The following is a 17,221-nucleotide window of genomic DNA, read 5'->3' as shown; positions in this document are numbered from 1 at the left end:
TCACGGCCTCATTGCCTTGGGTTTTGTCCATTGAGGCCGTCTGCAAGGTATGCAAATAAGAGTGTTTTGTCACATGCGAAACACATACAAATGCACACTCGTGCATATAATCCGACGGGCGCAATAGCCGAGTGGTTTAGGCGTTGGACTTTCAATCTGAGGGTCCCGGGTTCGAATCACGGTAACGGCGCCTGGTGGGTAAATGGTGGAGATTTTCCCGATCTCCCAGGTCAACGCATGTGCAGACCTGCTAGTGCCTGAACCCCCTTCGTGTGTATACGCACGCAGACGATCAAATATGCACGTTAAAGATCCTGTAACCGGGTTATGGAGACAACAGAGTCATCGGCAAGTCGATGTTGGTCGTGTAACGGAAAGAAGAAGAAATGCGCACACACTTCCGCATGCATACCGTACACACACATCCGCGCACGTACTTAACACAGCACCCCTCTTTCTTTTTCTCTAAAAGCGTAGGACTGCAGTGACGCGTCTATAAACTGTTTTTAATCAAACGGGCTTGGGAGGGCAGTGATTAAAATGCATGTATTTTTTTCGTTTTAATATATATATATATGTATAATCAAGTTAGTGAGGGTTTTTTTTTTAAGAAAAAGGTTGAGACCCTACCGAAAAAAAGAAGAAAAAAGTGACATGTTGAGAAATGTGTATGGTTGTATGGTTTCAGTATACAGAGAGGGCATGCATGTTAGAATGTGTTCATGTTTAACCATTAGAAGTGTCCCCTTTCCTTTTTTTTTTTCTTTCATTTTTTGTTTTTCTTTGTCCCAGTTAAGGAATACTGAAATGAAGGCATATCAGAGATTTCTTCAAATATTAGCATCATTATTATTTTCCGTTCTTTCATGTCATGATTTGTACTACTGGCAAATCTGCAAAATGGTCTGTGGGTATGCCATTGTAGACTTCACAGCAGTGACCAAATGTCAGTGTGCCAATATGCACACATTTGTGTATGGAGTATTCTGGGAAGTGACATGATGGAAGATGATTGTTCCACATTGTGGTTCTTTTTGGAGCATGTCTAAAATGTGTTGTGTAGTCAATGTGTATGTCATCAATAAATACTCATGGTTTGTGTGAATGTGTGTGTGTGTGCACACACCTGTGTGCACATGCCTGTGTGTCTGTCTGTGAAATATCTATTTTATACAATCTTTTACAGCCAACCATGGTATCTGCATCATCAATATACAGCACCATAAGAAGACAAAAGTCCAGTGTTGTATACAGTCAATGTGTATGTCATGAATAAATTCCTGTAGTTTGGGGGGGGGGGGGGGGGGGGGGAGGGTGCGCACATACCTCTGTGTGCGTGTGAAATATCCATTTTTAAAATCTTCTACAACCAGCCATGGTATCTGCTTCATCAATATACAGGACCACAAGAACAGTCCACTGGTTTGTGCTTTTGAGTGTGTGAAGTGCGTGCATGCGTGTGTGTGTGTGTGTGTTGAGTGCACACACATGTGCGCACTTGCAGCTTGATTGTATCAGTTGCGTCTCATTGTCCAGGAATGACAAATTTTCAGCAGCTGCCACATGAACTGATTTGAACTGGGCAGGAAGAGACCTTGCACAGACGTTGCACATATATGTGTGTGTGTCTCTCTTTCTCCTTTCCTCTATGACTTGTGGGGCACTTGTTCATTGGTGACATGATCAGTGCATCTAATCAAATGTCTTTAAAATGATATCAACTGCGGTGCCTTGTGCAGCATGCACTAAGTGCACATAAAAGAACACTTCACAAGAAAGGGTTATACCTGGCAAACTTCTGTTAAAAATCCACACTCGTAGTAAAAAAACAACAAAAAAACACTCGCAGACAGAAAAAACAAACATTGGTGCTTCACTGTGGCAAAGCGTTCTCCCTTGGGAGAGCAGCCCAAATTTAACTCAGAGAAATCTGTTGAGATGAAAAGTAATAGACAATGAAGCACAATACACAACACACACACACACATCAACACTAACATGCACACTCAACCACAGTCATACACTTTTTAATAAGAATTGAAAACAATTTGATAAACAACCAACAGGCCAGGTAAAAAATGAGAGAATCATGAACCAAATTAATGCCACCAGAAATCACAATATGATGTCAACTTGATCAGCCTCCAGAAAATAAACTATAGCACATGAAATATCGAAAATTTAAAAAAAACAAACACTTTATTTCAAGAGATGAATCACCAGGAAATTAAACATCATCATAGTTCACAAAATGTACACAAGAAATTACACAGATTCAGACATGAAAGCTTAATTCTGGTTTTATCCCAATCAACCACTCTTTCTCACACACACACGCATGTTTGAACACACACACAAACTACACAAGTGATTGTTACTGTGAGTCAGCATCTTTGTTTTCAATGTCAAATGTTCCACTGAATCACAATCCTGCACACATCTTACACCCAAGCACATACAATTCATTCAAGCACACACACACACACTCTCTCTCTATTTTGTGGGTTGTCGCTGAGTATTATTTTTGGCGTCTTGATACTGTGTTGTCCACTGTTCTGGTTCTTTGCCATAGATCTGAAATCAGACATTTCACATTATGAGTTCAGTTTGTTCACACTCTTACACACTGGCCAGTTTGACACCAGAATGCTTCACAGCTCATAAGAAAAACGCATGTGCACTCATGTGCATGTGTTGTTTTTCCCCCTAAGTAATTATTCAAAACACAAAGAGCAACAATCTTGACAGAGAGATTTTCAATGCTCTTATCAAAGCCATTCAGTATACACAGATGTACAAATCTTCATTTTCCTCCAGAAAAAAAAACAAAAAAAAAAAAAAAAAACAAACCCAAGTAGTACTGCCTTGGTGCATATAAATATATGTAATCTTTTTTTCTTTCTGTCTTCATGTGCTGTTGAATGCCATCATATGCTATATAATGTGTACTGTCCTATGTAAAGCGCTTGGAGGCCACTTCATGAGGAGTTTGCACCATATGAGTAATATACATTGTCATTATCTAATATTTACAACAAACAACACTATATTCACCAAGGAGACAAACTTCCGGATCTGCACCTTGGATACTATCTTATTATCATTATAATTAGAAAAATAATAACAACAATAATAATACTAATAACAAAAATGATAGCAATAACAATGAAAATACAAATACCACTACTACTACTAATTATTGTTGTTGATATTAGCATCTTCATAATTATTATCATTATTATTATCATCATCATCATCATCAATATTATTATTGTTATTATTATATCATCATCATCATCATTTTAACTATCTAATAATTACAAATAACACTATGCTCGCCAAGGAGACAAACTTCAGGATCTGCATCCTGGACAATTTATTATTATTATCATTATCTATTTAATAATTACAAACAACACTACACTCACCAAGGACACAAACCTCTGGATCTGCATCTTGGACAATATATCATTATCATTATTACTATTACCTAATGAATACGAAAGCACTATACTCACCAAGGAGACAAACTTCAGGATCTGCATCTTGGACAATATATCATCATTATTACTATTACCTAATGAATACGAAAGCACTATACTCACCAAGGACACAAACCTCTGGATCTGCATCTTGGACAATATATCATCATTATTACTATTACCTAATGAATACGAAAGCACTATACTCACCAAGGAGACAAACGTCAGGATCTGTATCTTGGACAATATATCATTATCATTATTACTATTACCTAATGAATACGAAAGCACTATACTCACCAAGGAGACAAACGTCAGGATCTGCATCTTGGACAATATATCATTATCATTATTACTATTACCTAATGAATACGAAAGCACTATACTCACCAAGGAGACAAACGTCAGGATCTGCATCTTGGACAATATATCATTATCATTATTACTGATTACCTAATGAATACAAAAGCACTATACTCACCAAGGAGACTAACGTCAGGATCTGCATCTTGGACAATATATCCTTATCATTATTACTATTACCTAATGACTATAAAAGCACTATACTCACCAAGGAGACAAATTTCAGGATCTGTATCTTGGACAATATATCCTTATCATTATTACTATTACCTAATGAATACAATAGCACTATACTCACCAAGGAGACAAACTTCAGGATCTGCATCTTGGACGTCTCCAGCTTTGCCCTCTGACCCCAGCGCACCTCATAGGTAGTTTGCTCAGAGTTGGGGAGCTTGGTGAACTCCAGGTACCCTTGCTTGACAAACTCATTCGTCACCAGCTTCTTCACGTCGCCAAACGTCTCGTGGTTCATGCTGGAGTTGTGCACAGAAAACACAGACCCTTCAACAATGCTCAGAGATGCCAACCCCTGTCAAATGTTTGTAGGAACAATAAGAAAATTTGGTAGGAACATTCGGACTCCAAGCCACATCAGTCAAGGTACATTTTATCCACAAGGCATATAAACACTTCTCACAATCGGAATCCATGGCCCACTTCTGTTTTGAGCTGCATGTTCTTTCCTTGCACTCCATAGCTTAATCCATCAGGCACAGACTCGGTTTGACCAAGATGTAACTTGATTCACTCACCTCTTTTTTTTTTTTTTTTTTCGCTGCCCCATCATCTGCTCCGTTTCAGTGGCATTACTCCCACGCCGCTCATTTAGATTCCCCCATACATGGCCACACCCGGGTTCGTCCGTCGCAGTTCCAGCATCGGCAGTCCACAGGGAACCATCGATGTTAGGTCGCCAGGAGGCCACACACCAGAGGAGACCCTGCACTGCTGCTGAGTCACTTCAGTGGTGTTCAGTGGTGCCTGTTCTGTTTTAACGTACTTAGGACACCACCTACTAAGCCCCCTACTAACGACAATAATAGCTTAGTCGTGGAGCCAGACTGAGTGAGCGTCCCCCCCAGAGTGGAGACCGCCACCACGTCCCTCAAACAACAGCCCCCCATGAATCTGCCGACACTGACGACATTGACAGGACTCACCCCAAGCACAGAAGTGGAGGGGTATCGAAACTGAGGTCACCATGAGAGCAGGGCGTGAAAGGCCACAGACTTTGAGACTATCTTGTTTATACTGATGTCGATGAAGGAGGAGGAGGATGACGATGTTGCTATGGAGGTCCATTTTGGTTTGGGACTGCGTGACAAGGCTGTACTCTACGCTTCCTGTCATAATGATATCCCGGCGTTAACCAGGCCGGAGAGATACAGACACTTGCGGTGTTGGTCAGGTAATTAGAGCAACACACCCAAAGACGCATCCTTGAAGTGGATGACACTCGACTGTGTGGTCCCAGTCTCCCCATTTAAGCCCACAGCACACTCAACTCTGGGTAGGAGCTGGCCACGGGCCAAAAAACCCACCTCCGCTGGGATTCGAACCCGCGTCCTCCCAGCCGTCAGTCTGACACTAACTACTTCGCCACGGCAGCTGGTCAATCACCTTCTCTCTTGTTCGGGGAAATGATTAACCCATTCACCGCCAAGCTCGCATTTATGCACAGGTGTGGTAGAGGTCCCATGTCACTGAAAGGTGACCATTCATTGGTCTGTTATCCACGAACCTACTGCACTTAATGTTCGGTGGTAGGACAGACCATATTTTCAATACATCGCAGGGGGAATCCCCAGCTATTCTCAGCCACTGTCTTTTCTGTGTTTATACCACAAGGAAATTTTGTACTCTAAATTGACTGGCAGTGAAAGGGTTAAGCTGATTGGTCTACTCAATGTAATTTCAATGTAAACATGCACGTGATTAGCTGAACATCATCACGTGAGACCAAGGTTAGTAGTGACTGCCCTGGCCTTGTGATCGATAGGTAATGTTATTACAGAAAAGCATGTGACCATGATATATAGTTGAAAACGAACTCATCGGAACAATTTTGACATTGGCGTAACATTGGAACAAACTGTGATCAAGCGTAACCAAAATACGGTATCGGAACAGTTGGCATCTCTGAATGCTGATAATGATAACATATATTCATGATACATTCTGCCTCCTCAGCACAGGGGACCAAGAGTGCTCATAATAATTACTGCTGAATACTAACAATCAATAACAATATCAGTAAAATGTCTACAAAAATTAATTATGGGGAAAATGTCTACAAAATCTTACTACATAGAATGCTATAATCAAGACGTACAGGACAAATGGTATGTGTCAATCACTGTACACACTCACACACCCACAAACACTTTTTCATGTAAAAATAAAAACTGCCTGTGTTACCATGGCCCGAATGCAAAATGAATCACTGGAGAATAGAATAAACTAATCTCTTGCAGAAATTCTCCTCAGCTAACTACTCTTGTGTCAAGACATGTTTCAGCCACCTTGTTTTATTTTCTTTCAAAGTAACTTTTTAGCCTAAAAGAACTTGTACTTCTCTTAGAAATATTTAACTGGCAGAATTTTCACTGCCTCTTGTCTTGAAAACAATTTTCATCTAAACTTTAAAACAACAACAACAACAAAACACAAACACAAAAGAACTGTTTTCCATGAACAGTTCTCTCCACACAATTACATGGTTTTTCCATGAAAATTCTTAGGCAACATTTCTCAAATACTTGGGTGGTTATTCTTCCTGATTGGGGATTAAGGGGGTAGGGGTGGTGGACAGGGGATTCTTGCTTGTGCACACATCCTCCACACTAGCTGGCACAACCAGAGCTCTACATGACTGGCTAGTGCAGCTGGTGAGAATTTTTGGAACAGATTCTGCAGGGTTTTTGACTCACTTGTGTAAACAAAGTGAGTCTATGTTTTAACCTGGTGTTCGGTTGTCTGTGTGTGTGTGTGTGTGTGTGTGTGTGTGTGTATGTGTGTCCGTGTGTCTGTGTGTCCGTGGTAAACTTGTGACATTTTCTCTGCAAATACTTTGTCAGTTGACACCAAATTTGGCATAAAAATAGGAAAAATTCAGTTCTTTCCAGTCATCTTGTTTAAAACAATATTGCACCTCTGGGGTGGGCACAAAAAAAAAAAAAAAAAAAAAGAAGCCTAATTATATGCAAACTGCATTTACTGTTATATTTATAATTTTTGTATTCTCTAAACTTGGCACTTTGATCTGATATTCGGACCCAACAACAAGAGCAGTCATTATTATCATTTTTTGTTCAAACAGGAACTTCTTTTGCTAAGCATGGAAGTTATATTTATTTGCAAACGTTTTGGTGCAGATAGTAAAAAAGGGAAATTACTCTGTAATTAATGCTAGGGGACTTAATTTGCTTAAAACTGATCTTTCTCATCTTAAACATTACATTTTGAAATTATACTCAATACATAAAAAGCTTGGATTTTTTTTAAAGTGTATACAAGTGAGTCTTGAAGGCCTTGCCTCTATTGTTTTTATTATTTTCTTGTACTTGGTGAAGTCAGGAAGCACAACCCCACCCACCCCTTTAAAAAAAACCCAAAAAACCCCCCACTTTATTTCTCCATTGAAACATTTAGTAGGGAAGAGCAGGGTTCAGTCTGTTTGCCAAAAATCTTTAACACTGTAAAGCAGCACCAGCCAAACTTTGGGACACAAGTGTAAAAGCTACGTAATGAACACAATATGAATTCAAAATAATTTGTTCAATCTTACCTACAAAAAATCAGATAGATAAATTTGTTGCCTAAAATCAAACTATGGCAACTGCTTAAGATGTTTCTTTCATATCATTTTAGGACCTTCTTTAAAACCTCAGTTTTGCTTTTTGGCAGCACAACCACTTTATGGAAGGACAGATTACATCATATTTAGACAGTCAGTAAAATGCAAACGCTGTGTGTCTCTTAAAAAAAACAAAGAAAACGCTTCAAGCAGAAATCTGATTCAGATCTGTTGGAATACATCACACAGACCATACATATCACTGTCAACTAAAAAATGTTTTGGAAACAAAATTAATATCATTAACGTTAATATATCATGGTGATGATGTTAAAGAAAAAACCTGTGCGAGGGGGAAAAAATATCAGTTGAAGGCAGTTGGCAAAAACATTTAAATAACAGTACCAGTAGCTCAAGGAGGTGTCACTGCGTTCGGACAAATCCATATAGAGTTATACTGTTTGAAGCAGACAAATACCAATTTTGCTGCAATACAAACTTAAAGCAGACAAATACCAATTTTGCTGCAATACAAACTTAAAGCAGACAAATACCAATTTTGCTGCGATACAAACTTAAAGCAGACAAATAACAATTTTGCTGCAATACAAACTTAAAGCAGACAAATACCAATTTTGCTGCGATACAAACTTAAAGCAGACAAATAACAATTTTGCTGCAATACAAACTTAAAGCAGACAAATAACAATTTTGCTGCAATACAAACTTAAAGCAGACAAATAACAATTTTGCTGCAATACAAACTTAAAGCAGACAAATAACAATTTTGCTGCAATACAAACTTAAAGCAGACAAATATCAATTTTGCTGCAATACAAACTTAAAGCAGACAAATAACAATTTTGCTGCAATACAAACTTAAAGTAGACAAATAACAATTTTGCTGCAATACAAACTTAAAGCAGACAAATACCAATTTTGCTGCAATACAAACTTAAAGCAGACAAATAACCATTTTGCTGCAATACAAACTTACTCAGGATCAATCCCCAGACTCTTCAGGCCATGCCACAGCTCTCCTGCACACACACACACACACACACACACACACACAAAACACTTTTGTTGCCGTGGGTTCTTTTATGAGCTGTAAGTGCATGCTGCAGACAAGTCCTCAGTTTACCATCTCATCCAAACGAGTCAAATCCACAACACATCAAGGCCTAGTGGAGAAAAAAATTCTGGTAAGCGTGGGATTTGATCCTGTACCAACAGATTGTCTTGTTTCCTAGGTAGACATGTCACCACTAGCTCACCACTGCACATATCAAATTCAAAGAAAACACTCTCACACAATATGCTATTTTCAATAAAAAAAAATTTTTTCCATATCCTATTCAAAGAAAAACACTCACACCATATGCTATTTTCAATAATTTTTCTCCACATCATATTCAAAAAAAAAACACACACACCTAAATGCTGTTTTCAATATTTTTTCCGCGTCACTTTCAAAGAAAACACATTCACACCAAATGCTGTTTTCAATAAAAAAAAAAAAAATTTCCGCTTCATATTCAAAGAAAACACACTCACACCAAATGCTAGTTTTCAATGCATTGTTCTGTTACAATCATTCAAACCACTGATGTTCAGAAGGTAACTCACCATCTTTGACAACATTGCCACTCATGTAGATGATGCTGAGGATGGCGGTCAGAAGTCCTGTTTTCACGTTGTCCATCTGGGGCCTGCCACATGAGCACACACCTCCTTAACTCATTTACAACTACTAGCATGTGGACACCTCAAAAGCACATTCACAACTGCGACATATCAGGCATCCCATTAAAAACTCAGTCACAACTGCAACACAGCAGACACCCCATTAACTTATTGACTCTTTGTTCGACTTATTCACATCTGCAACACAGCTGACACCTCACTAACACTTTCACAACAGCAACAAAATAGGACATCCCATTAACTCATTCACAACAGCAACATACATCTCATTAACAACTGCTACACAGTGGACACCCCATTAATTCATTCACAACCGCAACACAGTGAACATCCCATTAATTCATTCATAACAGCAACATACATCTCATTAACAAACGCAAAAGACAGAGACTGTTTAAAATAATAATGATACAAATATATGTGTTCATTCTGACTCAAAGGCAGGCACCGTGGCCGAATAGGTCAGGCAGTGGACTTATGATCCAGTGACAGAGACTGAGGCCCCACTTCATCATGGTGTCGTGACTTTTTCCTCTGATTTTGTTCACTCCACCCAAGTGTGAATGGGAACATGTCTTTGGATGGAGAAGGCTAAAGAGGTAGAAGAGGACTGGGTCAAAGTTGATCTCTAGACACAGTGAATAAGAATTCACTGCCACTGTTGTTTTTTAAGGCTTTGGGACTTGTAACCTTTTGTCCGAAATTTTTTTTAATTTTTTTTATAAAACTATTTTGACTGATGCGGAGAGTCTATACACCCACCAAACCATCATATGTTCCTGTTTCTCCAGTGCATTCACCAAGATGTAGGACCCTTTATGCTTGTCCTGGAGCTCCACCACTTCGATTCCAAAAACCTAGCAAACAAAAATCAAATGTGCACACGTTGCATTTTATTCATGCAGTAATCAGGGGAAAAAAAAGGTAACATTAAGCTTTTACTACACAAACAAACTCTCTCACCTCTGATGCAAAGTGGTGTTGTTATCAACCACAGATTAACAGCAATGTTAGACGCATGAGACAATGCTAAATAATGACAAACAACAGACCAAACTAAAGACCAGTTTATGGAGAGCATATATTTTTAAAAAAACAACAAAAAATCCTTGTTTTCAATAGCCCAACACTAAAATAATTTAATACAACCTAAAGAAGAGAAAAAATCCAAATCCTTAAAACATTTCAAACATTATATGACTTTCAGATATTCAAAGACGAAATTCAATCCAACAATACCTACAATCAAAAGGTGATGAAACGTTTGGACAAATTCATCAAAACTATATGGAAAAAAAAAAATCTAAAAAACCGTATGCTACATGCATCAAACAGATCACAGATTTTACAGTCATGTAATGTAAAAAATCACTTAACTGTAAACAACCCACGTTATTTTTATGGGCTTCTGATTCAGCATTTACAAAATGATGAAGACATTCAATTCACTGAACTTTATTTTGTTAGTCAGGGGGGATTGAAGCACATCTTTTCTATATAACATCATATATATATATACAATTTTATGGATCACCACAAAGAATAACATCTTGAACACAAAAGTATGTGCAGATGACAAATACCCCACAACAAAACAAAAGCAAACAAATTATAACAAGAGAGGCAAGGCCTTCAAGACTCACTTGTGATATACTTTATTAAAAAAAAATCCAAGCTTTTTATGTATTGAGTATAATTTCAAAATGTAATGTTTAAGATGAGAAAGATTAGTTTAAAGTGAATTAAGTCCCCTAGCATTAATTACAGAGTAATTTCCCTTCTTTACTATCTGCACCAAAACGTTTGCAAAATAAATACAACTTCCATGCTTAGCAAAAGAAGTTCCTGTTTGAACAAAAAATGATAATAATGACTGCTCTTGCTGTTGGGTCAGAATATCAGATCAAAGTGCCAAGTTTAGAGAATACAAAAAATATAAATATAACAGTAAATGCAGTTTGCATATAATTAGGCTTCATTTTTTGTTTTTTTTTGTTTTTGTTTTTGTGCCCATCCCACAGGTGCAAAATTGTTTTAAACAAGATGACTGGAAAGAACTGAATTTTTCCTATTTTTATGCCTAATTTGGTGTCAACTGACAAAGTATTTGCAGAGAAAATGGCAATGTTAATGTTTACCACGGACACACAGACACACACACAGACAACCGAACACCGGGTTAAAACATAGACTCACTTTGTTTACACAAGTGAGTCAAAAATCATTGTACAATCCACATTTCCCTGGGGTTATCAATCTGAACAGCAAGGAAAAAAAACAATGCACACGAGGCCAGGCACTCACCTCAGACAAGCGTTCTGAAGCTTTCTGCAAAATGACAGAGAAGGCCCGACTGGCGTCTTTGAGAACCACTTTGTTGATCTCTGCAGTCACAGCCACATTATTACACAACAGACATCATTACCCGAATCATAAGGCGCTGGGAAGTTTAGCAATTCTTGACAGCACAAGTCTCACGTTACTTAAGTTTCCTTCCTCTCTGCGTGTGCAGCCTAATATCTGATAAATATTGTATGATACAGAAATCTATCTAAGCAAAAGCACTTTACAGTTGGCAGTTTCTCAATAATAGCAAAAATGTGAAGTTATTATACCCCCTCTCCAGTATTTTTCCTCAGATCTTAATTTCAATACGTAGCTACTTTCATTTTCTCCGCACAGGCGGATAGTAGTTTGCACAGGACAGGAATGTCAGACCTCTGCCGGAGTCTGCACTAGTGGGTCACGGTTAAATATGTGTAATAAAAGTGATATTATTATACCCCCTCTCCAGTATTTTTCCTCAGATTTTAATTTCAATACGGTACACATTTATACATCTCTGCTCACTGCACATCCTCTGTGTGTGTGTGTGCACTTATGCATGCCAAAATGGTTGTGTACTTAAAGTGCAAGATGGTAATAACATAATAATAGCGACAAGCAATGAAGGCAATGATTCAAAAGCAGACAATGCTGTTTGATACTTATCTCTAACTTCTAGACAGCTGCTGCCAGGTATGCTTGTCTGTGGAACGTCACAGTCAGGATGTTCATCAACATGTCACAATGCATCACAGTGACAGATGAATAGGACAAGAAGTAAATCTTATACAAAGTCCTGTCCTGACATAAGCACATTCTGAGTATGTGACAGATATTGGCCACTTTCCTCTTGGGACTGTATTATATTTGTTCAACAAAATCAATTGCACCACTGAGAAGACACCATAGCAGCTGTTCCTGCACTTTGTTTTTGTTTATTCATTTATGGTCTGTTCATCTAAGATAGTGATATTAGAGTGATTCCTGCACTTCAAATTCATGAAACACTGATTGCAGTTTAGGTTACGCAGTCAAGGAATTAAAACCACATGCAGGAGAGGACACAAGCGAACACAAACAATGCATTTGGCAGAGATAAACTTGGCTTTTTCTTTTCATATACCTCTTATTCCAATTGTCAGATTCCACACACACACACACACACACACCATTCTCTCCCTCTTTCTCATGCACAAAAACTCCCATCTACATATGCACAAAGAAAAATCAGAACACCTTCACAAAGTAACATGTTCCCAAGCCTGAACGAGGAAGTTTTGTTGGGATTTTTTTCTTTTTGTCATAAGCGAGTAAGAAGAAAATGTGTTTCACAGAGTGTACATAAGTTGGTCTCATTAACCTCATTCATTCTGATATACAGATCTTCCAACTGAACTTGTTATAAACTGTATGTGAGATACTATCAGTCTGAGTTGGACAAGTACAACGACAGGGTGGTTAGAGTTTGGGACTTTCAACCCAGGTCAAAATATGTGCAGACGTGCTAGTGCTAGTGCTTCTATCACCTTTATCTGCTCACAATCTCAGAAACCGAATATGCATGTTAAAGATCCCATGATTCATGTCGGGGTTTCATAAGTAATGGAAACATGAACATGGCCAACACACATATTTCTGACCAGTATGGCTCTCTAAATATTGGGTGAAAAGAAAAGGGGTGACAAACATAAAAGGCAACTCACTGGTTTGAGTTAACGTAGGATTTGCAGTGCAAGAACGCAGGAAGAAATCTATGTTATCAGTGATGACGGCTCAAACATTCATTATGTTACTGACATCAGGGGCATATCTGACATGACACCCCAATACTTAACAACCCTTTCATTCAACACTCCACTGCCGATCATCCTAAAAAATTATCTGTTTCAAGTAATGTAATTTTGATGATTAAGATGCAGTTACAGTTAGATGTGTTGATTCTCAGATTTAATATTATTTCCAAGTACTGCGTTACAGTTTAAAACAAAATGATTATCTTGTTCTGGGGGATTGGACGAATAAGATTATCATCTTTCTGAATGCTGAAATTCAGAGCTTGAAAAAAACCTTGGGGTCTCAGGGACTCTTTTGTCACAATCCCTGGGGGTGCTAATCTACTTCAGAGGGTCATTCCAATGCTACACTCCAATCAAAACTGCTTTGCTACTCACATACAAAGGCAGGCATACATTCTAGTATAAAAAAAAAAGAAAGAAACTGTCTAGGTTTCTGTGTCAAGATGTAGCGAAAGAAAGCAACCCTTCTTTGTAGCAGATGACCCTATCATTAGACTAAGTTCCCACACAGGATTTTCTTGTTTTTAATGTGTTCATTCTGGAAAACTTACAATGTCCCAGGGACTCACTTGACGAACATGCTGGGCATCCATTCAATTTCAAACCATCAGGCGTGCATATTTATGTGTTGTCTCAATTCCTGAAGATGTTTTTTTTTTAAATGGGTACCTTCAATTTTCTTGACTGTTCATCAGTTACTCAGACCTAGTTATTTAACTGGAAACTCAGTATGATGGTAAATTAATCACATTCTGTTTCTTCATTGCAACTGTTGTCTGATGGTAAATCATACACACCCTGTTTTTTGATGGGCACTTTCTTCTGATCCATGACAAGGAGGAACTGGACAAGTTCATCAACCTGAAAAAAAGGAATAAAAAGAATAAATAACATTCAACTGAAACATGATGGCAGCCTTCATGAAAGGGCCCTGAGGGGTGGTGCCCTCTCAGTCTGGTTCCATTAAACTAGAGCAGTTAGTGAGGTCAGTAGGGGCTAAGTTGGTACTGTCGTGCATATCACTGTATGCTGAAATTTGAACAGACATGAACACCACCAAAGTGACTCAACAACAGGATCTCCTCTAGTGAGAGGCCCTCCAGTTAACCACAGATACTAACTGATGACAATTTCCCTGCAGTCTGCTGACGCTTTGAATAAGACAGCATGGGATATTAGGTGTGACTGTGTGCTGTGTGGGTGGGTGGGTGGGTGGGATGTGGGGGAGTGAGACCTGATGAATGACGTAAGGATGTCACTGAAACTGCCCACATAATCGGACAGAAAACAACATCATCAGATAAGCTCAAATCAAATTGCCAAATAGATATTTATATCCATTCATCTCAAGGGAGGAGGGCCAGGGTCCATTATTTTTCAGTACTCACACTTTAGTAACTGCTGATGAGAATTCCATAATTGTGAACTAAGCAAGTCTGTCAACGTTACCTTCTTGTTGATCTCTGCACTGCTCATGCTGGCAGCCGCTTTCATGGCCTGACTCTGCTGTGTCTGACTCAGGGCAGGTGCCACCTGGCTGCTACTGCTGCTGCCAGAGGCTCCAGCCTGGCTGCTGTGAGATGACTACACACACAAAACACCTTTCTGGGTTCAAACAAATTTGTGTTTTAGAAAATATATAAATTTTCAAAAAGAAAGAAAGAAGGTAGATATATCTGTAATACCTGTTTGTCTCTACTCTTTGATAATGTTTTGGTTTTAGCAGTGTAAGTCAAGTATCTGAAAAGTCTCTGTTGCACTGTGTTTGTTTTCTTCAAGCTTGCAGACCTGTTTACTCAATCTGTTCCTATTGTGAGTGTGCAATTTATGTGTGTGTGTGTGGATGTCACTATGTGTGTGTGACTACATTGTGTGACTGATCAACAAACACAATCTATGTATTTTTGCCAGCATGTTAGATAATCATTAGTATTTCTTCTTCTTCATCTGCATTTGTGGGCTGCAACTCCCATGTTCACTTGTATGTACACAAGTTTTTACTACGCCATATAAGCAACCATACTCTGCTTTTGGGGGTGATAAGTATTTCAAATTCAGCTGGCCTTAGTTTGCTTTCACCCTACATCAGAAATATTCTGGTTAGACTGATGGAAGAGCAACAGAATGAAACACATAGTTGCAAAACTACATGTATCTTCACTCCATCTCGCATCTTCACTCCAGCTCATTCGGAGATTCTGAAGGTTGATTTTTCATAATGATGTAAAGAAACTATAATTCTGAAACATATTCTCTCTCTCTCTCTCTCTCTCTCTCACACACACACACACACACACACACACACACACACACACTACTCTGCCAACTGGCAAGTGTACAAACTTTATCATGGAAACAGGAAAGTTTGCAAGCAACTTACTCAGTTACAAAAAATGCTAGTATGACTCTATGATACTGAGTCTGGGTCTGGCAAAGCCTTTGGATGACAACTGGCAGTCCCTGTAGCTACTTCTGGTACAATTAAAGGAGTGCCACATTATGTGTTACAGACATGCTGACGCTACTCGAATGGCCTGTGCTCCAACAACGACGTCGCTGCGCCAGACTCGCAATGCTCCACAAGATCCTCAACGATCAAGCTTGCGTCTCCTGCGCCGACCTCAAGCGGCAGCCTCAAAGTGGTCATCGCAGCAACCACAACCAACAGCTGCAAATAATCCGATGCCGTACTGACTACAGGAAGTTTTTTTTTTTTCTGAGGACCGTTGTCGACTGGAACTCCCTCCCAGCTGATGTCGCCGAGGCCCCCTCCTGCAACGCCTTCTGCTTGAGGGCACTGAGGGCCCTCCAGGCACAGTAGACCCCCCCCCTTTCCGCCCCCCGTCCCCCATGCCCCTCATCCCCTCCGCCCCCCCCCCCCCTCCCCACACACACTAGTTCCTTCAATTTTTTTTTTTTCAACTAATGATTAATGGCATACGGATATGGACAATGAGTACGAAACTCCGACTAAGAGCACACACTTACACTTGCACTTGCAAAAATGTTAGTAATGGTCAAAGCTATGACCGCTGAAGATTAATGGAAGAAGAAGAAGGATGTGTAGAACTGTAAACTGCACTCTCCACCACTGTGAAAGAGAACTGAAATGCTGATAATACATAAAGCTGAAAACGAATGTCGTTCTGTTGGACTAACAAATCTTGACAGGTATTTTCTCAAATCAGTTCCAAGTACAGACTTTATCAGTGCATATCAAAACCTTTTATTCGTTTCTGTCTACTTTTGTTTTTAAGTTTGGTTTCTTACCACAGCTAGACACTATCACTGTATCTGAGAACATTAACCTGAGGGAGTAAATACTATGAAAGAGTAAACACGTGTGCATAACACTAACTTTGACTATTCGAACGATTCACATTCATAAACAACATTCACAAACTATTTGGTAGTTCTTACGGTCTGCTTTCCTCTCGGCATTTTTGTGCGGGGAACAATTATTTCAACAATGCCGAATCACCGAAGACTGTACAAACAAACACAAACCTCCCCAAATTTCTCCAAATCTGCGGAAATCTCTATCTCATCAACTATTCAAATGACAGTGAAATGAGGGTGAAATCTGAAAAAAAAAAAAAAACCTTAAAGGACTTCGTAAAACTAACAAGTCGTTAAACTAACAAGCGAAACAACTGATAATGAATGCAAAAAGTCAAAAACATCAACGTTCTCACGGCAGTCACTTGTGAAGACACACTTTCGTGTACAAAAGACTTCATCAAGCAACA

General features: G+C 39.0%; 1 protein-coding gene across 1 annotated transcript; it reads right to left on the bottom strand.

The window, feature by feature from the left end:
- Positions 1-2,011: 2,011 nt before the first annotated feature.
- LOC143285027 (non-structural maintenance of chromosomes element 3 homolog) lies at positions 2,012-16,941 on the bottom strand. The gene is made up of 9 exons (XM_076592201.1): positions 16,893-16,941; positions 14,922-15,056; positions 14,270-14,333; positions 11,656-11,735; positions 10,114-10,208; positions 9,274-9,356; positions 8,642-8,684; positions 4,144-4,321; positions 2,012-2,574 (listed from the first exon to the last, which is right to left on the bottom strand). The coding sequence occupies exons 1-9, from the start codon at positions 16,911-16,913 to the stop codon at positions 2,494-2,496; spliced, it is 780 nt and encodes a 259-aa protein (XP_076448316.1). The 5' UTR covers positions 16,914-16,941; the 3' UTR covers positions 2,012-2,493.
- Between the last annotated feature and the right edge of the window lie 280 nt (positions 16,942-17,221).

This window comes from Babylonia areolata, chromosome 8 (genome assembly GCF_041734735.1).
Source record: "Babylonia areolata isolate BAREFJ2019XMU chromosome 8, ASM4173473v1, whole genome shotgun sequence".
Classification (NCBI taxonomy): Eukaryota; Metazoa; Mollusca; class Gastropoda; order Neogastropoda; family Buccinidae; genus Babylonia; species Babylonia areolata.
Note: the sequence above shows the minus strand (reverse complement) of the source record. Positions and strands in the feature narration are given on the sequence as shown.